The 27,735-nt window shown below is 43.6% G+C and overlaps 1 protein-coding gene across 1 annotated transcript; it reads left to right on the top strand.

The window, feature by feature from the left end:
- On the top strand, window positions 1–27,735 carry LOC138946796 (uncharacterized). Its single transcript, XM_070318199.1, has 6 exons — window positions 1–766; window positions 18,642–18,824; window positions 20,134–20,710; window positions 24,661–24,959; window positions 25,253–25,455; window positions 25,927–27,735. Exons 1-6 carry the CDS (start codon window positions 1–3, stop codon window positions 26,362–26,364), a joined length of 2,466 nt encoding a protein of 821 aa, XP_070174300.1. The 3' UTR covers window positions 26,365–27,735.

The raw sequence follows: 27,735 nt of genomic DNA, 5'->3' as shown, positions 1-27,735 counted from the left end.
ATGATTCTACTGAAACGTCAGAAGGAAAACATTCCAAAAGGAAGACGAAACTCGTCCACAGGTACAAATGCCGACACGTTTGATTTCAACACTTTTGCCGACAGCAGCAGCGAGGACGAGGAAGAAGGACTGTACACTTACGACAACCCTGTCACCTCTTCAGGGGGAGTAACTTCAGGGGGAGAAACTTCTGGGGCCCGTCATGGCGACACGAAGAGACCGTCAGGAAAGTCCTCTCCGATCAGAATCAAGGCTGCAGTGGAAACTCCCCGCGGTGGGGAAAGATCTGTGCCCGAAACACGTCAAGCCAAACGCACTTCGTCTAACAAAAAACATTCTGTAGCTCACATCAACTCTATCAGTCATGTAACACACCCTGAGCTCCAGAACTCCAACATCTCAGACACGGATGTTCTCGACCCCAGTCTTGTAAATCACAATTCTCAAAACTCCCGTCATCAAATCTCTCAATTCCCATCCCTTCCCGCCCTAAATCCAACCAGACCAAACGGAAATAATCGTCTACAACTGCAACCCCTGACGCAGAGTCTGCAAACGTTGAACGAGCACGAGGCTGTAGGAAGACATGAGGAAGGAACACGAGGAAGCGACAAGGAGGAGGAGGAAGACGAGGAAGGGAAGAAGCAGAAGAGGAAGAACGAGAGCCGAAGGGGCAGCTGGTTATCGGCACTGGTCAAACGAAAGTCCAAGACTCGGACACAGAGTATAGACGCTGTGCGGAGAAGACATTCCACTGTAGACGGAGGTATGTTGTCTTCTATTGTGTTTTTGTATGTGTGTGGTGTGTGTGTGTGTGTGTGTGTGTGTGTGTGTGTGTGTGTGTGTGTATCTGTGTTTGTGTTTGTGTGTGTGTGTGTGTGTGTTTGTGTGTGTGTGTGTGTGTGTGTGTGTGTATGTGTATGTGTGTGTATGTGAGTATTTGTGTGTGTATGTGTGTGAGTGTGAGTATGAGTGTGAGTGTGTGTGTGATTTGAAAACGGCATGTTGTTCTTTGTTTGTTTGAATGTGTGTCTGTTAGTTTGAAGAAGGTATTTTGCTTGTCCTCAGGTTTTTGTTCGCCTTACGCGACTTGTTTATTCTTAATTTTGGAACGTTGGCAGTCTATTTGTGTTTAGACATAGTACATAGTTCTACTTTCAAAAGCAACACACATGGTAAACACTGTCGTTACAAACACTGTCGTTACAAACACTGTCGTTACAAACACTGTCGTTACAAACACTGTCGTTACAAACACTGTCGTTACAAACACTGTCGTAACAAACACTGTCGTTACAAACACTGTGTTCAAAAGTGGAACACGTTAGTTGAGAGTTGTCCTCACCCTCTTATCCCTCGACAGACATGTCAACATGATCGTTAGCACGCCAAGGAACGCAGCTTTAAACTGAGCATTGTATTTGTTACAAGAGGTGTCACACACACTAGCACGACAAGGAATGCAGCTTTAAACTGAGCATTGTTACAAGAGGTGTCACACACACTAGCACGCCAAGGAACGCAGCTTTAAACTGAGCATTGTTACAAGAGGTGTCACACACACTAGCACGACAAGGAACGCAGCTTTAAACTGAGCATTGTTACAAGAGGTGTCACACACACCAGCACGCCAAGGAATGCAGCTTTAAACTGAGCATTGTTACAAGAGGTGTCACACACACACCAGCACGCCAAGGAATGCAGCTTTAAACTGAGCATTGTTACAAGAGGTGTCACACACACTAGCACGACAAGGAATGCAGTTTTAAACTGAGCATTGTTACAAGAGGTGTCACACACACACCAGCACGCCAAGGAATGCAGCTTTAAACTGAGCATTGCTACAAGAGGTGTCACACACACTAGCACGACAAGGAACGCAGCTTTAAACTGAGCATTGCTACAAGAGGTGTCACACACACTAGCACGACAAGGAACGCAGCTTTAAACTGAGCATTGTTACAAGAGGTGTCACACACACACCAGCACGCCAAGGAATGCAGCTTTAAACTGAGCATTGTTACAAGAGGTGTCACACACACTAGCACGACAAGGAATGCAGCTTTAAACTGAGCATTGTTACAAGAGGTGTCACACACACTAGCACGACAAGGAATGCAGCTTTAAACTGAGCATTGTTACAAGAGGTGTCACACACACTAGCACGACAAGGAACGCAGCTTTAAACTGAGCATTGTTACAAGAGGTGTCACACACACTAGCACGCCAAGGAACGCAGCTTTAAACTGAGCATTGTTACAAGAGGTGTCACACACACTAGCACGACAAGGAATGCAGCTTTAAACTGAGCATTGTTACAAGAGGTGTTACACACACACCAGCACGCCAAGGAATGCAGCTTTAAACTGAGCATTGTTACAAGAGGTGTCACACACACTAGCACGACAAGGAATGCAGCTTTAAACTGAGCATTGTTACAAGAGGTGTCACACACACACCAGCACGCCAAGGAATGCAGCTTTAAACTGAGCATTGTTACAAGAGGTGTCACACACACTAGCACGACAAGGAATGCAGCTTTAAACTGAGCATTGTTACAAGAGGTGTCACACACACTAGCACGACAAGGAACGCAGCTTTAAACTGAGCATTGCTACAAGAGGTGTCACACACACTAGCACGACAAGGAACGCAGCTTTAAACTGAGCATTGTTACAAGAGGTGTCACACACACTAGCACGACAAGGAATGCAGCTTTAAACTGAGCATTGCTACAAGAGGTGTCACACACACTAGCATGTGAAGGACTACAGCTTTAAACTGAACATTGTTATCAGAGGTGACACACACACTAGCATGTGAAGGAATACAGCTTTAAACTGAACATTGTTATCAGAGGTGACACGCTGACTCTAGCATGTAAAAGAATACAGCTTTAAACTGAACATTGTTATCAGAGGTGACACACACTGACTCTAGCATGTGAAGGAATACAGCTTTAAACTGAACATTGTTATCAGAGGTGACACGCTGACTCTAGCATGTAAAGGAATACAGCTTTCACCTGAACGTTGTTATCAGAGATGACACACACACTAGCATGTGAAGGAACACAGCTTTAAAGTGAACGTTGTTATCAGAGATGACACACACACTAGCATGTGAAGGAACACAGCTTTAAACTGAACGTTGTTATCAGAGATGACACACACACTAGCATGTGAAGGAACACAGCTTTAAAGTGAACGTTGTTATCAGAGATGACACACACACTAGCATGTGAAGGAACACAGCTTTAAACTGAACGTTGTTTTCGGAGATGACACACACACTAGCATGTGAAGGAACACAGCTTTAAACTGAACGTTGTTATCAGAGATGACACACACACTAGCATGTGAAGGAACACAGCTTTAAACTGAACGTTGTTATCAGAGATGACACACACACTAGCATGTGAAGGAACACAGCTTTAAACTGAAGGTTGACGGGTGCAATTATAGCCTAGTGGATCTCTTCTTCTTCTTGTCGTTCGCTGTTATATCGTCAGTCCGGACTGCAGGGCGAAACGTGCTGTCCTCTCCAAGTCCTCTTTGGGGCCGTATAGCTTCTTTTGTAGCGCTGTCTCCTCTGGCCAGGGCCCGTATGCATGAACTAGAAGTAAGAAACACTGGAAGTAGAGGCCTCTTTTCGAAGTGGGAACTCCCGAAGTCAACTTTCTAACACTGTTCACAATGCATGAACTGACTTGAACGCCAAAGTAGTGACAGCGAGAGTATTAAGGTCAAGGTCGGGGAAATTGGGGGAATCCCTACTAATACGCATGCGCACGTTTCTATCAACATGGCAGTCAACGAAAATGGCAAGGCACGTGTGCCGCTCAAAAAGAAAGTAGACACGGAGGGGCGTTCTGCACCTTTTTCAGATGGTGAAATTGCTGTACTCTTGACAGAAGTGTTTTACGAAAGAACGGTTATTCTGTCCAAATTTCAGAACAGTTAATTAGAAAAAAACACAGTAAACACCAAGTTTACAGAACAGTCTAACAGGCTGTTAAACATAAAGACGCTGTCTGGTCCAACTGAAATTGCCAAAGAAGTGTCGCTCTCTCTCTCTCTCTCTCTCTCTCTCTCTCTCTCTCTCTCTCTCTCTCTCTCTCTCTCTCTCTCTCTCTCTCTCTCTCTCTCTCTCTCTCTCTCTCTCTCTCTCTCTCTCTGACGACACATGCACACACAGACAAACGTACACTCATGCACATACTGACACTATGACACAAGTGACACTGACGGCACACATAACTTGTGACACACACACACCACACACTGCACACACACACACGCGCGCGCGCTCGCGCGCACACATATACACACACACGCACCCATACACGCACGCACACAGTCACAAACAAATAACCACACACTCACTCTCTCTCACTTTCTCTCATTCTCTCTCAATCTACACTCATACACACACTGAAACTATGATGACACAAGTGACACGTCACACACACACACACACACACACACACACACACACACACACACACACACACACACACTCACCGTAGTGACACACATATACCACGCGCGTACAGTTGAAAGTCAAGACATGATATGATTTTTTCAAAGCATAGGAAGGTTTCTTTTGCAAATGAATAAAATTAACACAGAGGCAAAACCCGGTTTTTGCAGCCGGAATGCAATTGCGGATGCTTAAAAAGGAAAAGATTAATAAAAAAATATATAGCTCCCGGCGGAACTTGAACCCGGAGCGAATGAACGAGAGTCCGGAACCGTTACCACTGCACTATGTTACTCGTGTAGAATAGAGGCATGATGAAAAAAGGCATTCTGAGTTATTCAGTCGTGCTGGTTTGAAAGCTCGCCACCTTCGCCGAATGACTCGAGCACGTTTTTTTCGGTCAGTAACTGATCGAACTGTCGCTTTTGAGTCACTCTGTTTTAAGCATTTCACCTAAATTAAACAAGAATGTCACAGTCCGTGTCTATGGTGCAAGGTAGGAGACCGTCTCATTGTAGCCAAGTTACGACAGTTGCTCGATTGACGCATTTCACGTCTTCGATATTGTGTCTGAGATCATTTCCCAATGAGCTGCCTTTAAAAACGGAATGTCCTGCAATTGTAGTATGCGCTGGAGGTTTCTTTTGGATGGGTAAGGACACTTGAGATGCGATATCGTCGTATAATTATGTCAAGCGAGAGGCCCTTGACATTGGAAGTGGGAACTTCGAAAGCAAAGTTGCCAGCTACTCGGTATGCACGAGCTAAATTGAACACCGAAGTAGTGGCTTCGAGAGTTCTGAGGTCAAGGTCGAGAAAATTGGGGGAATCCCAATTAGTGCGCATGCGTTTGTAAACGGTAGGCTTGGTGACCAGAAGAAACAAATCTCATCGCGAGTTCGTAAATGGGCAAACGTTGATCGCGCTGTAGCTTTTACTATAATTGTGGTTTTTAACTGGTTGAACGAAAGCTGTGATGATTGTCCTTAAATAGAATGACTGTCTATAATAATGATTTCGTTGACCAGAATGTTGGGGACAATAAAAAAAAAGGTTGTTTATGTGGTAGCGAAGTCGGTTAACTTAAAACTCTTTTTGTAGTGTTTTTTTAATGATTGTGTATCGGTAAAACTGCTGGACAAAAATAGTTTGGTCAGAGCGAATGTTTGTGTTACTGGTAAATTTAAAAAGGCAGAACTCCATTTTTGGGGAATCAAGATATAAGGTGTAGTGAAAAGAAGATAAGTTCAGCGAATTTCATATTATTTGAGAAAATGTGTGTCCGAATTTTTAAAACAGAAAAATTGTTGTACTTAGGTGTTTGTAAATTACGTTTGTCCTCGTTAATTGTGAAGAGGATGTATGTTTATATAAAGTTCAAAGTCAAGATTGGATTTTTGTAGCCTACGTGCGTGTGTGCATGTGTATTAGACATAATACATAGACATAGAACACTTTATTATCTCAATTACGATAAACTCGGGTGTGGTGAATCACAATAAACAGCATAAAACGTAAGAACATGAATAAAATATCAAGGCGCAAATATAGTCAGCTCATCATAGTGTGGGGAGTGGGTACACACACACACACACACACACACACACACACACACATACACACACACACACACACACACACACACACCACACCGTCGAACACACACATAACGTCGAACACACACACACACACACACACACACACACACACACACACACACACACACACACACACACACACACACACACACACACACACACACAGATAAAGCAATGACAAAAAAAATAGCAGAAACTTACACTTAAACACTCGAACACACACACACGCACACGAACACAAACACACGCACGCATGCACACAAACACACACACACACACACACACACACACACACACACACACACTCACACATGCACACAACGACGCCCATTTTCATAGAAACACAGTAACCCCCTCGTATAAGCGGGAATGAAAGAGTGGTGGCCAATGACCCAGATCAACAAACAAAAGTCAAAGCTGGCAACTCAGGTTTGTATTCAGGGAAATTTGCACGAAATGCATGCAGAAGATACGACTTTTCCCTCTATTTTCTCTCTTTTGGAGCGTCAGCTCGGTTTGACATGAAAAACTGAAGAAAAGCCCTGCCTTTTTGCACTGAGAAACTGTGGAAGTAGCGTGTTTACTACTGGGTCTGGCTGTAGTACATTTACCCTCATTTACTTCCTCGTTAGCTTCCAAAGTAAACTCTTTTTTCGTCCCATGCATGCGAAAGTGAGGATGTACTTCCGATGTCACTCAAAACTTTAGAAGTAGTCGCAAAATACCCTGAGTTACTTCCTCGCTTTGCTTCGAGGTAAACCCTTTTTCCGGCCCATGCATACGAAAGTGAGGCAAGTACTTCCGATGTCACTCAAAACTTCGGGAGTTGTCGCGAACTTCTCCCATGAGCATACGGGCCCAGATGGTGTCCCTCAGAGCACTGTGGGGTATGAACAAGCCTGCAGGATGTGCTCTGCTGTCTGATTCTTGCCACACGGACATAGGGGGGAGGGAACTAGCTTCAGCTTTGTGGCCATATGATGGTTTAGTCTGTTATGTCCAGTGCGGAGTCTGAGTAGGACGACTTGTTCTTCACGTTGGAGCAGGTGGTAGTCATCTTTCTCCGCTCTGGTTTTCCTCTTGTTTTTGATGATTGTCTTTTTTTCCTTGTACTGCAGCTGGGACGTGAACTGTTCCTTTGAGGCACCTTCCTTGGCAAGTTTGTCTGCAGCCTCGTTTCCTGCTATGTCACAATGAGCTGGCACCCACTGAAGCACGACCCTTCGGTTCTGAGCAACCTGTTGGAGGGCGTTGTTGAGCTCAGTTTCTTTGTTGGCAGACAGAGCTTGGAGTGCTGACATTGCGTCTGTCAGCCTAGGGGATGAGACGCAGCCAAACGGAAGGTGGTGGGTTAAGGGTGGAGATTTGTCCGATCTCCCAGGTCAACGTATGTGCAGAACTGATAGCGCCTTATCCCCCTTTGCGTGCACATGCAAGCACAAGACCAAGTGCGCACGGAAAAGATCCTGTAATCCATGCAGTAGGACGCAGCGTACAGTCACTCCAGAGATACCGTCCCGTAACTCTCCAATTGAAGGGAATGTGACAGTGTCCAAACAAACACACGAATGAAAGAATAAATAAAGGAACGAATGAAACGCAAAGTGTATACTGTTAAACGGTTGCATGATGTCTAGCAGGTTTTAATCAGTTAAAAAGGCACACACACACAAAAAACGGAAAAAAACAAAAACAACGAAACAACAGCAGCTTTAAGAATAGATACTTGAATTCTTCGGGTGTAATTACAGTCAAATTCGCTTTTAGCCGTTTAAAGATATATTGTTTTATATATACAAGTACAGATGTGCCCATGCTTTAAATAAGATCCGAGCATTCCGGATCGGTGTAGGTGTACGCTACTGAGGTTACTACAGCAACATATACTCACCCCGCTCAGGAAACTGCAGCTAGCTTCTCATAGTTGGTATATGTTTAAGTGGAAGGATGTTCTTATCCGATGCAAAAGCCTAGGCAGGTGTGAGATAGTTAGCAGGGTCGGTATGCAAGAATCGAGGTTAGAGACTTAAGCCGGGATGAAGTGTAAGGATAGGATTACAGTTGATATAGTCCTGTGAGGTCACCCTCGGCAATTCGGGCTGCTTTCTGACTGGGGAAAGCGAGCTGCCATACAGTACCACTACGGCTACACGATATTTCATTTCATTTTTTCCTGCACGCGCGTATTCATGTTTCCAAGCCCTGAGACTGTTGCGGTGAGCTTGGGATCTTTATCGTGCGCATACGTGCACGCGGGGGTGTTAGTATGCCGAGAAGAGTCTGCATAGTTGACTGGGAAAAAAAACCTTATCGAGCGCCGCTACCCACTGACCTATACCCCCGGCTAGGCTCGGCCTTTAAAGTGCTGTTCACATGGCACACTTGCAACCAACTTGTGACCAACTTTAGTCGTTTGAAAATCGCTCCCGAGTCGTTGAGGCCGAATTGGCGAAAAATCTGCCATGTGAACAGTCTGCCATGTGAACAGTCTGCCATGTGAACAGTCTGCCATGTGAACAGTCTGCCATGTGAACAGTCTGCCATGTGAACAGTCTGCCATGTGAACAGTCTGCCATGTGAACAGCCTGCCATGTGAACAGTCTGCCATGTGAACAGTCTGCCATGTGAACAGTCTGCCATGTGAACAGTCTGCCATGTGAACAGTCTGCCATGTGCACAGCCCCGGCGATTTAGAAATGACTCGGGCCAGATTCGTGACCGACTCCAAAACTCAGTTGAGCACTGCTCGACTCGGCCGTGACTCGTCAGCGATTTTGTCCAGACTTTTCTTATCGCGGTCACTGATTGGTTAGCTCTAGCCACTGAGTTATATATATAGACGTATATATCTCTGTGGCTTTAGCCTTCCCTTCTCCGGAAAACAACGAGGACGACCGGACAACCCCGAAAGTATAGCTAGGTCTTGCGAGAATCGCCGCTAAAAACAGTTTGCGAGTTTGTGCTGTTCACACGGGCAGCGATTTTGATTTGACTTGCCGCTGACTGAACTTGCTTGAAAGTTGGTGACACGTTGTTTGCCAGTCTGCTGTGTGAACAGCACTTAACACAAACTCTCCCTTGGTGTCGTGACCTGCACACCTTGGTGTCACCCTGCAGCGTTGGTTGCTGTCACATGATAACTGCACGTGACCTGCACACCTTGGTGTCACCCTGCAGCGTTGGTTGCTGTCACGTGATAACTGCACGTAATAACTGCACGTGACCTCTCTTGACCCAAAGGCGATATGTTGTTCAGCCCATGTTTATTCTCACGCCGACATCAGCATGTGTGTGTACTGTCGCTTGTTTTAAAACTCTAATCGTAATCGTCAAATTGGGACAGAGTGTCGTGAGAGTTTCTAGTATAATCAACGTTCACACGTAGTGACGTACTTTCCAGGTCGATCTACGCAGAAGTATAAGTCGAATTGCAATTGCACTTTTCTTCTTCAAGACCAGAAAAACCACAACTATCTTGATCGTCCACACACACTCACACCCACACACACACACACACACACTCACACTCACACACACACACACACACACACACACATACACAGACACACACACTCACACACACACACACACACACACACACACACACACACACACTCACACTCACACACACACACACACACATACACACACACACACTCACACACACACAGACACACACACACACACACACACTCACAACGCACGTCTCTGTCTCTGCCTGCTTGTCTGTCTGTCTGTCTTTCTATCTGTCGGTTATTCTCTTGGTCGGTCGGTCGGTCGGTCGGTCGGTCGGTCGGTCATTCTCTTGGTCGGTCGGTCGGTCGGTCGGTCGGTCGGTCGGTCGGTCGGTCATTCTCTTGGTCGGTCGGTCGGTCGGTCGGTCGGTCATTCTCTTGGTCGGTCGGTGGGTCGGTCGGTCTGCGTCTCACCCCTTCGCCCCCTGCCCTTCCCTTCCTTCAAACTGTCTGTCTGCCTGTCTCCCTGTCTGTATCCCTGCCCCCCCCCCCCCCCCACCCAACAAATAACAATGCGGGGGGACACGAGAAGGGCAATAGCCTAACAAGCTGAGATAACCCTTTCCCTCGTGTGATAAGAGGTGTTGATACAGCTGTATTTACGGCGTCTTAAATAAGCCGCCAGAAACATGTTTAGGGCTGCTACTTTGGCTTCGGAGGCACGCGTTCTAGTGTTGCCACTTACACAATATATGTTTATATGAGAATAAGTGGGGGCACACAAACGCACTAATGCTAAAAAGACACAGAGACACAGACACTGATTGCCACAGAGCTGTGACAAGTTTTACGCTCCAACAGACCCGTTTTAACCAGCTCTACTCAAACTCAACTCGCTGAATATAAAACGTCCAAAAGGAAACCAGTTAATGGTTTGGAAGAAGAAGTAGAAGATACAGACACGCTGATTTGTATAAAAACAAGTCGCGTAAGGCGAAAATACAATATTTAGTCAAGTAGCTGCCATTTTTCAGCAAGACCGTATACTCGTAGCATCGTCAGTCCACCGCTCATGGCAAAGGCAGTGAAATTGACAAGAAGAGCGGGGTAGTAGTTGCGCTAAGAAGGATAGCACGCTTTTCTGTACCTCTCTTTGTTTTAACTTTCTGAGCGTGTTTTTAATCCAAACATATCATATCTATATGTTTTTGGAATCAGGAACCGACAAGGAATAAGATGAAAGTGTTTTTAAATTGATTTGGACAATTTAATTTTGATAATAATTTTTATATATTTAATTTTCAGAGCTTGTTTTTAATCCGAATATAACATATTTATATGTTTTTGGAATCAGCAAATGATGGAGAATAAGATAAACGTAAATTTGGATCGTTTTATAAATTTTTATTTTTTTTTACAATTTTCAGATTTTTAATGACCAAAGTCATTAATTAATTTTTAAGCCACCAAGCTGAAATGCAATACCGAACCCCGGGCTTCGTCGAAGATTACTTGACCAAAATTTCAACCAATTTGGTTGAAAAATGAGGGCGTGACAGTGCCGCCTCAACTTTCACGAAAAGCCGGATATGACGTCATCAAAGACATTTATCAAAAAAATGAAAAAAACGTATGGGGATTTCATACCCAGGAACTCTCATGTCAAATTTCATAAAGATCGGTCCAGTAGTTTAGTCTGAATCGCTCTACACACACACACAGACACACACACACACACACACACACATACACACACACACATACACCACGACCCTCGTCTCGATTCCCCCCTCTACGTTAAAATATTTAGTCAAAACTTGACTAAATATAAAAAGAGAAACACAAATATGTTAAAAAAAACAAAGATACAGACACACACATAATAATATAACAAGTCGCGTAAGGCGAAATGACTACATTGAGTCAAACTGTCGAACTCACAGAATAAAACTGAACGCACTGCATTTTTTCACCAGGACAAAACAGCTTCGTCAATCCCCGCGTCACAAGGTAATCGCTGACTTTTCCCGTGCGACATGAAGCATATTGCTATAAAAAGGAAAGCGCGCTTTTCTGTATTCTTTTCAACTTTCTGAGCTTGTTTTGAATACAACACATCATATCTATATGTTTTGTGGAATCAGGAAATGATAAAGAATAAGATAAAATCATTTTTGGATCGATTTCTTAAATTATAATCGTAGTACTAATTAACTTATTTCCGTTAATTGTGATCACATTTCAAGAGTAAACATGACATATGTATATATTTTTAGATTCAGAATTTGATGAAGAATACGATGCAATCAATTTCGAAAATTCGATGTTAATGACATTCCACTGTGTATCCCATAGCAGGTTTGCACGAATATAGGTATAGGTACACATTCCACTGTGTATCCCATAGCAGGTTTGCACGAATATAGGTATAGCTACACATTCCACTGTGTATCCCATAGCAGGTTTGCACGAATATAGGTATAGCTACACATTCCACTGTGTATCCCATAGCAGGTTTGCACGAATATAGGTATAGGTACACATTCCACTATGTATCCCATAGCAGGTTTGCACGAATATAGGTATAGCTACACATTCCACTATGTATCCCATAGCAGGTTTGCACGAATATAGGTATAGCTACACATTCCACTATGTATCCCATAGCAGGTTTGCACGAATATAGGTATAGCTACACATTCCACTATGTATCCCATAGCAGGTTTGCACGAATATAGGTATAGCTACACATTCCACTGTGTATCCCATAGCAGGTTTGCACGACTATAGGTATAGCTACACATTCCACTGTGTATCCCATAGCAGGTTTGCACGAATATAGGTATAGCTACACATTCCACTGTGTATCCCATAGCAGGTTTGCACGAATATAGGTATAGCTACACATTCCACTGTGTATCCCATAGCAGGTTTGCACGAATATAGGTATAGCTACACATTCCACTGTGTATCCCATAGCAGGTTTGCACGAATATAGGTATAGCTACACATTCCACTGTGTATCCCATAGCAGGTTTGCACGAATATAGGTATAGCTACACATTCCACTGTGTATCCCATAGCAGGTTTGCACGAATATAGGTATAGCTACACATTCCACTGTGTATCCCATAGCAGGTTTGCACGAATATAGGTATAGGTACACATTCCACTGTGTATCCCATAGCAGGTTTGCACGAATATAGGTATAGCTACACATTCCACTGTGTATCCCATAGCAGGTTTGCACGAATATAGGTATAGCTACACATTCCACTGTGTATCCCATAGCAGGTTTGCACGAATATAGGTATAGCTACACATTCCACTGTGTATCCCATAGCAGGTTTGCACGAATATAGGTATAGCTACACATTCCACTGTGTATCCCATAGCAGGTTTGCACGAATATAGGTATAGCTACACATTCCACTGTGTATCCCATAGCAGGTTTGCACGAATATAGGTATAGGTACACATTCCACTGTGTATCCCATAGCAGGTTTGCACGAATATAGGTATAGGTACACATTCCACTGTGTATCCCATAGCAGGTTTGCACGAATATAGGTATAGGTACACATTCCACTGTGTATCCCATAGCAGGTTTGCACGAATATAGGTATATGTACACATTCCACTGTGTATCCCATAGCAGGTTTGCACGAATATAGGTATAGGTACACATTCCACTGTGTATCCCATAGCAGGTTTGCACGAATATAGGTATAGCTACACATTCCACTGTGTATCCCATAGCAGGTTTACACGAATATAGGTATAGGTACACATTCCACTGTGTATCCCATAGCAGGTTTGCACGAATATAGGTATAGGTACACATTCCACTGTGTATCCCATAGCAGGTTTGCACGAATATAGGTATAGGTACACATTCCACTGTGTATCCCATAGCAGGTTTGCACGAATATAGGTATAGGTACACATTCCACTGTGTATCCCATAGCAGGTTTGCACGAATATAGGTATAGGTACACATTCCACTGTGTATCCCATAGCAGGTTTGCACGAATATAGGTATAGGTACACATTCCACTGTGTATCCCATAGCAGGTTTGCACGAATATAGGTATAGGTACACATTCCACTGTGTATCCCATAGCAGGTTTGCACGAATATAGGTATAGCTACACATTCCACTGTGTACCCCATAGCAGGTTTGCACGAATATAGGTATAGCTACACATTCCACTGTGTATCCCATAGCAGGTTTGCACGAATATAGGTATAGGTATACATTCCACTGTGTATCCCATAGCAGGTTTGCACGAATATAGGTATAGCTACACATTCCACTGTGTACCCCATAGCAGGTTTGCACGAATATAGGTATAGCTACACATTCCACTGTGTACCCCATAGCAGGTTTGCACGAATATAGGTATAGCTACACATTCCACTGTGTATCCCATAGCAGGTTTGCACGAATATAGGTATAGCTACACATTCCACTGTGTATCCCATAGCAGGTTTGCACGAATATAGGTATAGCTACACATTCCACTGTGTATCCCATAGCAGGTTTGCACGAATATAGGTATAGCTACACATTCCACTGTGTATCCCATAGCAGGTTTGCACGAATATAGGTATAGGTACACATTCCACTGTGTATCCCATAGCAGGTTTGCACGAATATAGGTATAGCTACATATTCCACTATGTATCCCATAGCAGGTTTGCACGAATAAGGTACACGAAACTTGGATATACTCCTTCGTTACAATTTAGAAAAAAACGGGTTTGAAAGGGTCCGTTTGGCATACACAATATTAATGCTGACATGACATTCCATTGAAAGCAAAACTGCTTAGGCCAACATACAGGTTAATGCACTGTAGGTCCACTAAAACAAAAATTATGATTACTTCAAGTATGTCATTTTTTGCCCGCGTGTAACCGGCATGCTTCTTGAGGCGGTTGCAAAATGTCAAGGCTGTATGCCAAATAGCTTTATAGATATGGACGTTCACAGTTTCCATTATTTGACGTTATTTCCTGTTTTTGCGCTTTCGGTCATTTTTGCGTCGACGCAGCACTGGCAATGTTTGTTTTAGAAATGCCAAGTTTTCTGCATAAACCGACATATACATGTTGTATACCTATGTTATTTTTCTTTCTAAGCTGTATCTTTGTAATCTGGTGAAATAATGTGCAAGACCACACATTTGAATTTTGGCTTAATAATTGCGCAACTTTAGAGCCTACATGTGCACCAAGGAGAAATTGCCCAGACATTGTCAATGCAATACATTTCACTGTACAAGTGTACGCCCATAGATCACTTTAAAGGAACCCGACATGATTATCATGTCTGTCGGATAACGTGAAACTAAACTGTCTATTTAAGTTTCATTTATCATGTCAACATGAGGGTATCGCATGTTTGATAGTCGGTGAAAAAACCCAGAAGGTTGACCCTGTAGTATCTTAGGTACACACAGACACCAGGAGATAGCGAAGACAGTTTCATCATATCTAAGTGTACAAGAGCAAATGGAAATCCGTTCACCTGTGAGAGAAAGCGATAGATTTGCCAAACAAAAAACAGATATGAGAGAAACGGAAGACGAAGGTAAGATTGAAAGGCGTTGAAATGCATGACACTGTTTTTGTATATGTACACTGTAAACTGAAGTCTTCCACTTTTTTTTACCAGCTGTGATCGAACAGTGTGTGAATTACTATATAATTCTATTAGCAAAAGTTGCACACATGGTAAACACTAAACAGCGCTCACAGTGTGTGCTACCTTTGATTTGGGAAAATGCCTAAAGCTTGGACAGTGGGGTATATAAGCCCAATCTTTAAAGGTAAAGGCTCAACAGCCGACCCTGATAATTATAGAGGAATCAGTGTACTAAGTTGTTTTGGAAAACTTTTTACAAGTGTGATAAATAAAAGATTGCATGCATTTCTGGATGACAATTCTGTGATCGGCAACGAACAAGCTGGTTTCCGAAAAGGCCACTCTACTGTAGACCACATTTTTGCACTACATTGTCTTATTGATATATTTTTACAACAAAAGAAAAAGTTATATTGTGCTTTCATTGATCTGCGTAAAGCTTTTGATTCTGTGCAACGCAATCTCCTGTGGCAGAAGCTGATGCAACGGAATATTAATGGTAAGGTATTGAATGTAATTAAGGACATGTATGATAAGGCAAAATTGTGCGTGAAGGTGAACAGTGTATTCTCCGAGACGTTCACCTCAAACATCGGGCTTCTTCAGGGCGAAAATTTATCACCGATTCTTTTCTCACTATTTTTAAACGACCTGAAGCAGTTTTTGATTGAATATGATGTCAGCCTAGAGTTGCCCCTGAAAAGAGCCCAAGAAATAGATGTTGAACGCATTAATGACTATATGTATTTGTTCCTGTTAATATATGCTGATGATACTGCTATACTCGCCGAAACACCTGGAGAAATGCAAAAAGCCCTGGATGGACTAGATCGTTATTGTAAGAACTGGGGACTAAGCATAAATATTGAAAAGACAAAAATAGTTGTTTTTTCGCGGGGGAAAATACGGAATATCCCAAATTTTGTCTTGAATGGAGTACCTGTCCAAGTAGTTTGGGACTATGTGTATTTAGGTGTACTATTTAATTATAATAACAAATTTCATAATGCCATGAAACGTCAATGTTTGATTGGTAACCGTGCAATGTTCTCGTTAATTCGAAAATGTAGAAAACTAAATTTACCAATTGATGTGCAATTGGATCTTTTTGAGAAGTGTGTACATCCAATTTTGTTGTATGGTTGTGAGGTGTGGGGATATGATTCATTAGACATATTGTCAAGGTTTCAATTGCGATTTTTAAAAATGCTTCTTGATGTATATAAAACTACACCCACTTGTATGGTTTACGGAGAGCTTGGTCGTTATCCAATTAGAATTGAGGTACAATGTCAGTTACTGGTTTATTGGTATAAACTGATGAAAGAAATGAACGATGGTGCGAATAAGATGTCTTGTTTAATGTTAAAACTACATTTGAAGTTGTACCATGTACAAAACGTTAAATTGCCCTGGCTGTCGCATGTCAATACTATGTTAAATAAGTTGGGTCTATCATATTTATGGACAACTCAGAGTCTTGCCGTCTCAGGTTTTAAAAACGTTGTAAAACAAAGGCTAAGAGATCAATTCCTGCAGGAATGGAACACTGACGTGAATGCCAACAGCTTGTGTTTTAATTACAGAATATATAAAAAGGAATTTTGTCTGGAAAGGTATTTGCTTTGGTTGCCTAGGAAACTCCAAGTTAAACTAGCAAAATTTAGAACAAGCAATCATAAGTTGCCAATACATCAGCACAGATTTTTTAATGTTCCTAGAAATGAAAGATTGTGTGACATGTGCGATAAAAATGAATTAGGTGATGAGTTTCACTATTTGTTCAGTTGTACCGACGAAAGTATAGTGTCTGAAAGAAGAAAATTAATTAGTCCTTATTACCGATCTCACCCAAATTGTTTAAAATATGAACAGCTAATGAATTGTAAATCTAAGATAAAACTAATGAAGCTAGCAAGATTTGTAGCCCATGTTATGATTTTAGTATGTTAGCGTTATATCTAGTTTCTTTATTGGTATGTATATTATATATATGTAATACATGCTTTTGTTTTGTGTTTTTACAAAAGATGCATGGCATAATGGTATTGCCAATTTACTTCAGCTGTATATTATCGTTGTCCGCTTAATGTATACATATTATCTGCCTGATTTCTTACCTGATTTTGTTAAACCTATTTTTCTTTTTGTTTGCATGTATGGAAGTGTATATTGCCAATTTAATTTGGTCGTATAGTATTGTTGTATTTGTCCGCTCAATTTATATACATATATTAACTGTCTGATTTGTTACCTTTTTTTTGTTAAAGTTATATCTTTGTTTCAAAGCCCTCTGGGCCCAAAACAATAAAATACTTGACTTGACTAAAATACTTGACTACCTTTGATTGTAGAATCACATAGTTCCTCACACAGTGTTCATAACTGGAAACAAAACGTGTGTTCAGAACACTTCAGCATGCAGTGTAATGTTTGTGAATGTAGTGCACTCTCCAACGGACTAACTTATGTTTCAACCGGGATTAACACTGATGTTTGATGCAGTATCACAAAAGACAGTACCAGTATTTTGGCTCAAGCAGGCATGGTAATTGAACACAAGGCTGCGACGTGCTAGTTTGTTTTTCTTATTTTGTTTGTTTTGGTGAAATATAACTTCAAAGATTTGTAAAATGCATAGATCCTAATATACATTGGGCGAAGTAGACTTCACGATGCTCGCTGAACGAAGCTTTTGCACTGTAGTTGTGTGTAAACAACAACAACAACAACATCAACATCAACATCAACAACGAGCAGCTTTCACTATTCTGTGTCTTCTTCAAATCTGTTGACCTCCTCCAAACATTTCTCTTTCCTTCTCGTCGTCTTCCACCTTTCATAAGTGCAGGTAGCTAATTACACCTAAACTCGCTCATACTTGGGTAGCGCGACTCTGCTGCTGTTAGTTTTCCACTTGGAGAAAGGGACCCGAATTTCCCAAGGATTACAGTAATGAATTATAAAAGAAGAAACAAAACATACTTGTAATATCATTCCCGTGCTTTCAGCCAGACAGATACGGCTTCTTTCAGTTGACCCCCCTTCCACCGAATTTAAGACTCCCTCCGTTTTAAGACCGTGCGTGTTCAGATATTTTGATTCGTAGCCTCTGTAAAAAACAAAACTAAAAAACCTCCATTTTTAAGACTCCCTCCTCAATAAGACCTGTTTCTCAGATTTTTAGGTCTTAAAAATTGGCGTTACACTGTTCCAGCTATTTTTAGGTCTTAAAAATTGGCGTTACACTGTTCCAGCAATACCTGTTGACATCATTTTTAGGTCTTAAAAATTGGCGTTACACTGTTCCAGCAATACCTGTTGACATCATTTTTAGGTCTTAAAAATTGGCGTTACACTGTTCCAGCAATACCTGTTGACATCATGTTAGGTCTTAAAAATTGGCGTTACACTGTTCCAGCAATACCTGTTGACATCATTTTTCTCTGCTTTCAGACAGCGGCAAAGGCGACAAGAAGGCGCGGGGTCTGGGCATGTTCCAACCCTTTGCACGGCTCTTCGCGCGGCGCGGCAGCGAGGCCAATGTTGCACGTGTCTTCACTGTCGCCGACACGACAGGCAACGCTTTCTTCCAGGAAGAGATCGCACACAGCCCCACCCCCTCCCCGCCCGGCTCTGGTAAGTACGATAAAGTTTAACATCATTAATGTCGTCATCAACATCATCATCATCGTCTTCATCATCATCATCATCATTGTCTTCATCATCATCGTCTTCATCATCGTTGTCGACGTCGTCGTCATCATCATCATCATCATCGTCGTCGTGGTCGTCGTCGTCATCATCGTCGTCGTCGTCGTCATCATCATCGTCGTTGTAATCATCATCGTCGTTGTCATCATCATCGTTGTTGTCATCATCGTCGTCGTCATCATCAACATCAACATCAATAACAACAACGTCGTGTTTGTCCCAGTGTCCTCTGTACGTGTCTGTAGCGACGGTCCACGGAACAGTGACTTGACACGCGCAAGAATAATCTTACATTTTTGTTTTACAGCTTTTTAACACGATTTGTTTAGGAGGGTTGTCTGCCAAGCAAAGATGCAATACATTTGTTAGTTTGAATTCGATTTAATTCGGTGCCCCATTAAATATGTGTACGTATGGTTTTATGCACACCCAGTTGTGCAGTAAAGACTTCAATGTGGTTTTATGGACACCCAGTTGTGCAGTAAAGACTTCAATGTGGTTTTATGGACACTCAGTTGTGCAGTAAAGACTTCAATGTGGTTTTATGGACACCCAGTTGTGCAGTAAAGACTTCAATGTGGTTTTATGGACACTCAGTTGTGCAGTAAAGACTTCAATATGGTTTTATGGACACCCAGTTGTGCAGTAAAGACTTCAATATGGTTTTATGGACACCCAGTTGTGCAGTAAAGACTTCAATGTGGTTTTATGAACACCCAGTTGTGCAGTAAAGACTTCAATGTGGTTTTATGGACACCCAGTTGTGCAGTAAAGACTTCAATATGGTTTTATGGACACCCAGTTGTGCAGTAAAGACTTCAATGTGGTTTTATGAACACCCAGTTGTGCAGTAAAGACTTCAATGTGGTTTTATGGACACCCAGTTGTCTCCAGGCACTCTATCCAGGAGCAAGGGCGACACAGGCTCACAGCTCATCGTTGTTGTGTTTCTTTGTCTCCAGGCACTCTATCCAGGAGCAAGGGCGACACAGGCTCACAGCTCATCGTTGTTGTGTTTCTTTGTCTCCAGGCACTCTATCCAGGAGCAAGGGCGACACAGGCTCACAGCTCATCGTTGTTGTGTTTCTTTGTCTCCAGGCACTCTATTCAGGAGCAAGGGCGACACAGGCCCACAGCTCATCGTTGTTGTGTTTCTTTGTCTCCAGGCACTCTATCCAGGAGCAAGGGCGACACAGGCTCACAGCTCATCGTTGTTGTGTTTCTTTGTCTCCAGGCACTCTATCCAGGAGCAAGGGCGACACAGGCTCACAACTCAGTATCCCTCACATCTCTCTCCTGCGTCGTGCCAGCACCAACGATCATGACCTGGCTCTCCTGCGTCGTGCCAGCACCAACGATCATGACCAGGCTCTCCTGCGTCGTGCCAGCACCAACGATCATGACCTGGCTCTCCTGCGTCGTGCCAGCACCAACGATCATGACCTGGCTCTCCTACGCTCCTTCGGCTCTTCTTCCCAGTCACCTTACCCCTCCCGCTCTCCTTCCCCTCTCGTGCGACTCTCGGCAGGACACCTGTTTTCAGTCGAGGAGGACGGGGTATCCATTACGTCATCCATGACGTCACTTTCCCTGGGGAGCTTGTCGGACAGTTGCGAGTCCGGCGGATCGACACCCCAGCTTACAGGCGACGTCACCAGGGATAGAAGCTCGGGGGAGGGGCAGACAGAGAGAAGCAAGGCGCACCTCCCGCCGTTAAGAGCGGTGAAGAGCGAGGCGGGGTTCGCCTCGGAGGGACATCATCGGTCAGGACATCTGTCTGACGAAGATCGTCGCGCACACCCTCATCACAGGTGCCTCTTTTGTTACGGTCTTTACGTTGTTTGATATTCCTTACACGGGTATTCACAGGTGCCTCTTTTGTTACGGTCTTTACGTTGTTTGATATTCCTTACACGGGTATTCACAGGTGCCTCTTTTGTTACGGTCTTTACGTTGTTTGACATTCCTTACACGGGTATTCACAGGTGTCTCTTTTGTTACGGTCTTTACGTTGTTTGACATTCCTTACACGGGTATTCACAGGTGCCTCTTTTGTTACGGTCTTTACGTTGTTTGACATTCCTTACACGGGTATTCACAGGTGCCTCTTTTGTTACGGTCTTTACGTTGTTTGACATTCCTTACACGGGTATTCACAGGTGTCTCTTTTGTTACGGTCTTTACGTTGTTTGATATTCCTTACACGGGTATTCACAGGTGCCTCTTTTGTTACGGTCTTTACGTTGTTTGATATTCCTTACACGGGTATTCACAGGTGCCTCTTTTGTTACGGTCTTTACGTTGTTTGACATTCCTTACACGGGTATTCACAGGTGCCTCTTTTGTTACGGTCTTTACGTTGTTTGATATTCCTTACACGGGTATTCACAGGTGCCTCTTTTGTTACGGTCTTTACGTTGTTTGATATTCCTTACACGGGTATTCACAGGTGCCTCTTTTGTTACGGTCTTTACGTTGTTTGACATTCCTTACACGGGTATTCACAGGTGCCTCTTTTGTTACGGTCTTTACGTTGTTTGACATTCCTTACACGGGTATTCACAGGTGCCTCTTTTGTTACGGTCTTTACGTTGTTTGACATTCCTTACACGGGTATTCACAGGTGCCTCTTTTGTTACGGTCTTTACGTTGTTTGATATTCCTTACACGGGTATTCACAGGTGCCTCTTTTGTTACGGTCTTTACGTTGTTTGATATTCCTTACACGGGTATTCACAGGTGCCTCTTTTGTTACGGTCTTTACGTTGTTTGATATTCCTTACACGGGTATTCACAGGTGCCTCTTTTGTTACGGTCTTTACGTTGTTTGATATTCCTTACACGGGTATTCACAGGTGCCTCTTTTATTACGGTCTTTACGTTGTTTGACATTCCTTACACGGGTATTCACAGGTGCCTCTTTTGTTACGGTCTTTACGTTGTTTGATATTCCTTACACGGGTATTCACAGGTGCCTCTTTTGTTACGGTCTTTACGTTGTTTGATATTCCTTACACGGGTATTCACAGGTGCCTCTTTTGTTACGGTCTTTACGTTGTTTGATATTCCTTACACGGGTATTCACAGGTGCCTCTTTTGTTACGGTCTTTACGTTGTTTGATATTCCTTACACGGGTATTCACAGGTGCCTCTTTTGTTACGGTCTTTACGTTGTTTGATATTCCTTACACGGGTATTCACAGGTGCCTCTTTTGTTACGGTCTTTACGTTGTTTGATATTCCTTACACGGGTATTCACAGGTGCCTCTTTTGTTACGGTCTTTACGTTGTTTGACATTCCTTACACGGGTATTCACAGGTGCCTCTTTTGTTACGGTCTTTACGTTGTTTGATATTCCTTACACGGGTATTCACAGGTGCCTCTTTTGTTACGGTCTTTACGTTGTTTGATATTCCTTACACGGGTATTCACAGGTGCCTCTTTTGTTACGGTCTTTACGTTGTTTGACATTCCTTACACGGGTATTCACAGGTGCCTCTTTTGTTACGGTCTTTACGTTGTTTGACATTCCTTACACGGGTATTCACAGGTGCCTCTTTTGTTACGGTCTTTACGTTGTTTGACATTCCTTACACGGGTATTCACAGGTGCCTCTTTTGTTACGGTCTTTACGTTGTTTGATATTCCTTACACGGGTATTCACAGGTGCCTCTTTTGTTACGGTCTTTACGTTGTTTGATATTCCTTACACGGGTATTCACAGGTGCCTCTTTTGTTACGGTCTTTACGTTGTTTGATATTCCTTACACGGGTATTCACAGGTGCCTCTTTTGTTACGGTCTTTACGTTGTTTGATATTCCTTACACGGGTATTCACAGGTGCCTCTTTTGTTACGGTCTTTACGTTGTTTGATATTCCTTACACGGGTATTCACAGGTGCCTCTTTTGTTACGGTCTTTACGTTGTTTGATATTCCTTACACGGGTATTCACAGGTGTCTCTTTTGTTACGGTCTTTACGTTGTTTGATATTCCTTACACGGGTATTCACAGGTGCCTCTTTTGTTACGGTCTTTACGTTGTTTGACATTCCTTACACGGGTATTCACAGGTGTCTCTTTTGTTACGGTCTTTACGTTGTTTGATATTCCTTACACGGGTATTCACAGGTGCCTCTTTTGTTACGGTCTTTACGTTGTTTGATATTCCTTACACGGGTATTCACAGGTGTCTCTTTTGTTACGGTCTTTACGTTGTTTGATATTCCTTACACGGGTATTCACAGGTGCCTCTTTTGTTACGGTCTTTACGTTGTTTGATATTCCTTACACGGGTATTCACAGGTGTCTCTTTTGTTACGGTCTTTACGTTGTTTGATATTCCTTACACGGGTATTCACAGGTGCCTCTTTTGTTACGGTCTTTACGTTGTTTGATATTCCTTACACGGGTATTCACAGGTGCCTCTTTTGTTACGGTCTTTACGTTGTTTGATATTCCTTACACGGGTATTCACAGGTGCCTCTTTTGTTACGGTCTTTACGTTGTTTGATATTCCTTACACGGGTATTCACAGGTGCCTCTTTTGTTACGGTCTTTACGTTGTTTGATATTCCTTACACGGGTATTCACAGGTGCCTCTTTTGTTACGGTCTTTACGTTGTTTGATATTCCTTACACGGGTATTCACAGGTGCCTCTTTTGTTACGGTCTTTACGTTGTTTGACATTCCTTACACGGGTATTCACAGGTGCCTCTTTTGTTACGGTCTTTACGTTGTTTGATATTCCTTACACGGGTATTCACAGGTGCCTCTTTTGTTACGGTCTTTACGTTGTTTGATATTCCTTACACGGGTATTCACAGGTGCCTCTTTTGTTACGGTCTTTACGTTGTTTGATATTCCTTACACGGGTATTCACAGGTGCCTCTTTTGTTACGGTCTTTACGTTGTTTGATATTCCTTACACGGGTATTCACAGGTGCCTCTTTTGTTACGGTCTTTACGTTGTTTGATATTCCTTACACGGGTATTCACAGGTGCCTCTTTTGTTACGGTCTTTACGTTGTTTGATATTCCTTACACGGGTATTCACAGGTGCCTCTTTTGTTACGGTCTTTACGTTGTTTGATATTCCTTACACGGGTATTCACAGGTGTCTCTTTTGTTACGGTCTTTACGTTGTTTGATATTCCTTACACGGGTATTCACAGGTGCGATAATGCCTCTGTTACAGTTACTTTCTTTACTTTGTTTGATATTTGTGACAAGGGTACTCACGGGTATCGCGATGTTTGATATTTGTGACAAGGGTACTCACGGGTATCGCGATGTTTGATATTTGTGACAAGGGTACTCACGGGTATCGCGATGTTTGATATTTGTGACAAGGGTACTCACGGGTATCGGGATGTTTGATATTTGTGACAAGGGTACTCACGGGTATCGCGATGTTTGATATTTGTGACAAGGGTACTCACGGGTATCGGGATGTTTGATATTTGTGACAAGGGTTCTCACGGGTATCGCGATGTTTGATATTTGTGACAAGGGTACTCACGGGTATCGCGATGTTTGATATTTGTGACAAGGGTACTCACGGGTATCGCGATGTTTGATATTTGTGACAAGGGTTCTCACGGGTATCGCGATGTTTGATATTTGTGACAAGGGTTCTCACATGTATCGCGATGTCGCCTTCGGGCTCAATCTAGGACCGCTTAGCTCGTTGTGCGGTCCCAAGAGTTTCTACTGTATATTCCGCCCTGTATTTTCTGAACCCCATTTTGTTTGTACCAGGTGCGTGCGCCCTCTGACCTCCAGCCGCTGTCAGTCGGCCAGCTCGTGCAACCTGTATCAGCGGGACGAGGTGGAGGGTCCGCACGGTAAGCTCTTCACCGCCTGGCTCTTCAACCGTATCGGCCGCAAGGGGGCGCTGGCCAACGTGACGCACGTCAACCACGTGTACAAGGGCACGGTCCTCATCACCGACATGCTGGGCGGCAAGATCGTGTTCGCTGCGCGCAGTGGGCGGTCTGCTAAGGTGTTCGCCACGGAACAAGGGGCGGAGCCGTGGTGTGCGTGCATCACGCCAAAAGGTGGGGGATATGTGTGTGTGTGTGTGTGTGTGTGTGTGTGTGTGTGTGTGTGTGTGTGTTGTGTGTGTGTGTGTGTGTGTGTGTGTGTGTGTGTGTGTGTGTGTGTTTGTGTTTATTTGAGCATTCGTGCGTGTGTGTGTGTGTGCGTGTGCGTGTATACGTGTGTGTGTGTAAGTGTCCAAAATTCGGTGAGCAATTTCCATTTTTGTGAGTTTGAATGTATTGAATGAACTCAATTTAAGCAATATTCCTTGCGTACTGCACATGGTTGAAATAAATTCGTATGTCTCCAGGTCACGTGGCTGTCACGCTCAGACGCCTTGCGTGCGTGACGGTGTGGTCCGGCCACGGTTCGCTTGTGCGTGAGTTCGGTAACGACTTCCTGCAGTGCCCCACAGGTCTGGCCTGCGACCGGCAAGGACGGTTCATCGTCACGGACGAGCGGAGCAACAGAGTGGCGGTCTTCAGCCCCACCGGAGAGTTCCTGCACTACCTCATGCAAGCGCCTCAACAAACAGAAGACAGGAAAGCAACTACAGCGAAAGGCCCACGAGTGAGAGCCACTGGAGAGTCTCGGAACACCAGACCAAAGAGCGAATACAGAGACACTGGAGAGTCTCGGAACACCAGACCAAAGAGCGAATACAGAGACACTGAAAACGACAGATCGGATGACAACGAAGAGATGGATGAAGATTGGCGGAAGTCTGACAAGAACGGCAACGACAGGAACACAAACGGCAGCGGCAGGACGGTATCGTGGAGCCTCCATCACGCACATTCCGATGAGGACGAACATCTCTCACAGAACTCGGATGGTTCTTCGGAAAACCACAACAAGAAGAAACTTCGCAGTGCCGACGACAACGAAAAGAAAAGTGGAGATAACGTGACTCATATCGTAGAAAATGGCTCAGAAGTTAGCAAAACCCCGACAAAAGAGCCGAACAACATCAACAACAACAACAACGACTGCAAACCGTACGAGTTCAACCTTCCTCGCTACGTGTGTGTGACCATGTCAGGGAAAGTCGTGGTCTCTGACTCCGGCAGCCATTCTGTCAAAGTGTTCTCCCCTGACGGAGTCTATCTTCACTCCATCGGCAGCTACGGCAGCGGCGACGGGCAGCTCAAAGTCCCTTACGGCGTCTGCAGCGACCAGCAGGAGAACATCTACATCGCCGATCACTACAACGATCGTGTCAGCGTCTTCTCTGTCGGAGGAGTATTCCTGCAACACGCTCTGACGTCATTATCCGGGCTCTCGCGACCCAAGAGCGTCGCTGTGCGGCCTGCGCATGCGCGGAAGTTGTACATCGCCCATGGCGGACTGAGAGCGACAGAAGTGCTTGTCTATCGTCTGGTGTCTGGGCGTGAAAATGTCGCCTTCAAATGTGACCTGTGAGATGTTACTGTCGACTGATTTTAGTATGACAGACATGTAGCGTGTTGTGTGTGAGCCGTGGTTTTGAAAACAAAGGAAAAGAAAGAAAGCCTTATCTCGCTTAAAGGCACAGTGCGCCTCCCGTGTACCATCGCACATACTCTCAGGCTTTTACACACAGTACAACCACCCTTTTATTTAAACACTCACCGCTTGAGAACATCCTAGGTGCCCTCCGTAAAGAGCGAGCAATTTTCAAAGAATGTATTTTTGCGTGGTTTATCTTACCCCTAAGACATCGTGAACCCGTGTGATCCAGTTTCCCTTTTTCACAATGCAGTCGTCAGTTAGTAATTTGAATGCGACTCGCTCTGAGCTTATCTGCAATAGCACGTTATTATGTACCTTTGACTATGCACGAAACAAACGGCTGTGGTTCACAAGAACTCTTGCGATGGCTTTTGACTGTTCAGAGGAACTGGCGATAGACATAAACCGTCGTCTGCTACGAGAACCACGACCTTGCATGACCCTGCTTCCGGGTGTTTCTTTTTTCAAACTTTCAAAACTTCGAATTGTACTGATCTTGTCTTGATGAAAAAAGAATTCTTTTATGATTTAAGAATGTTTGTGTAACAAGCTGTCAATTTATTATTTAGATTTTAAAAGTTAGGTCTAGCGCCAAAACGCACCACGGTCCGATTGTCTCTGACACAATCCGCAAAATTAATTCTTTGAAAATTGCTCGCTCTTTACGTAGGGCACCTAGGATGTTCCCGTTTGGTGAGCGTTCAAATGGAAGGGTGTCTGTACTGTGTGTAAATGCCTGACAGTATCTGTGATGGTTTACGGGAGGCGCACTGTGTCTTCAAGGAGGACTCAGAGTGACTGAAGTGTGTGTCTCTCGTTCTGTGTCTAGGAGTGAAATGTGAGCCTTCAAATGTAACCAATGACATCGGACTGTCGACTGCAGTGCAGCCTGACATGTAGCAGATCAAGTTGCAAGTCGCTATTTTCACAAACATTTTGATTCAGAGCCAGACAGTGGGCAGACGTTTGCTGTGCGACAATTTATGTGAAATTGCATTTCTGGCCATTCCCCCCGCGGGTTAGGGGGAAGAATTTACCCGATGCTCAATTTTTGTAAAGATTTTAGTCAAGCAGTATGTAAGAAATGTTAAGTCCTTTGTACTGGAAACTTGCATTTTCCCAGTAAGGTAATAACATTATATTGTACTAGGTTGCAAGCCCCTGGAGCACATTTTTGATTAGTGCTTTTGTGAACAAGAAACAATTGACAAGTGGCTCTATCCCATCTCCCCCCTTTCCCCGTCGCGATATAACCTGCGTGGTTGAAAACGACGTTAAACACCAAATAAAGAAATAAAGAAA

This window comes from Littorina saxatilis, linkage group LG14 (assembly GCF_037325665.1).
Source record: "Littorina saxatilis isolate snail1 linkage group LG14, US_GU_Lsax_2.0, whole genome shotgun sequence".
Lineage (NCBI taxonomy): Eukaryota > Metazoa > Mollusca > Gastropoda > Littorinimorpha > Littorinidae > Littorina > Littorina saxatilis.
Note: the sequence above shows the minus strand (reverse complement) of the source record. Positions and strands in the feature narration are given on the sequence as shown.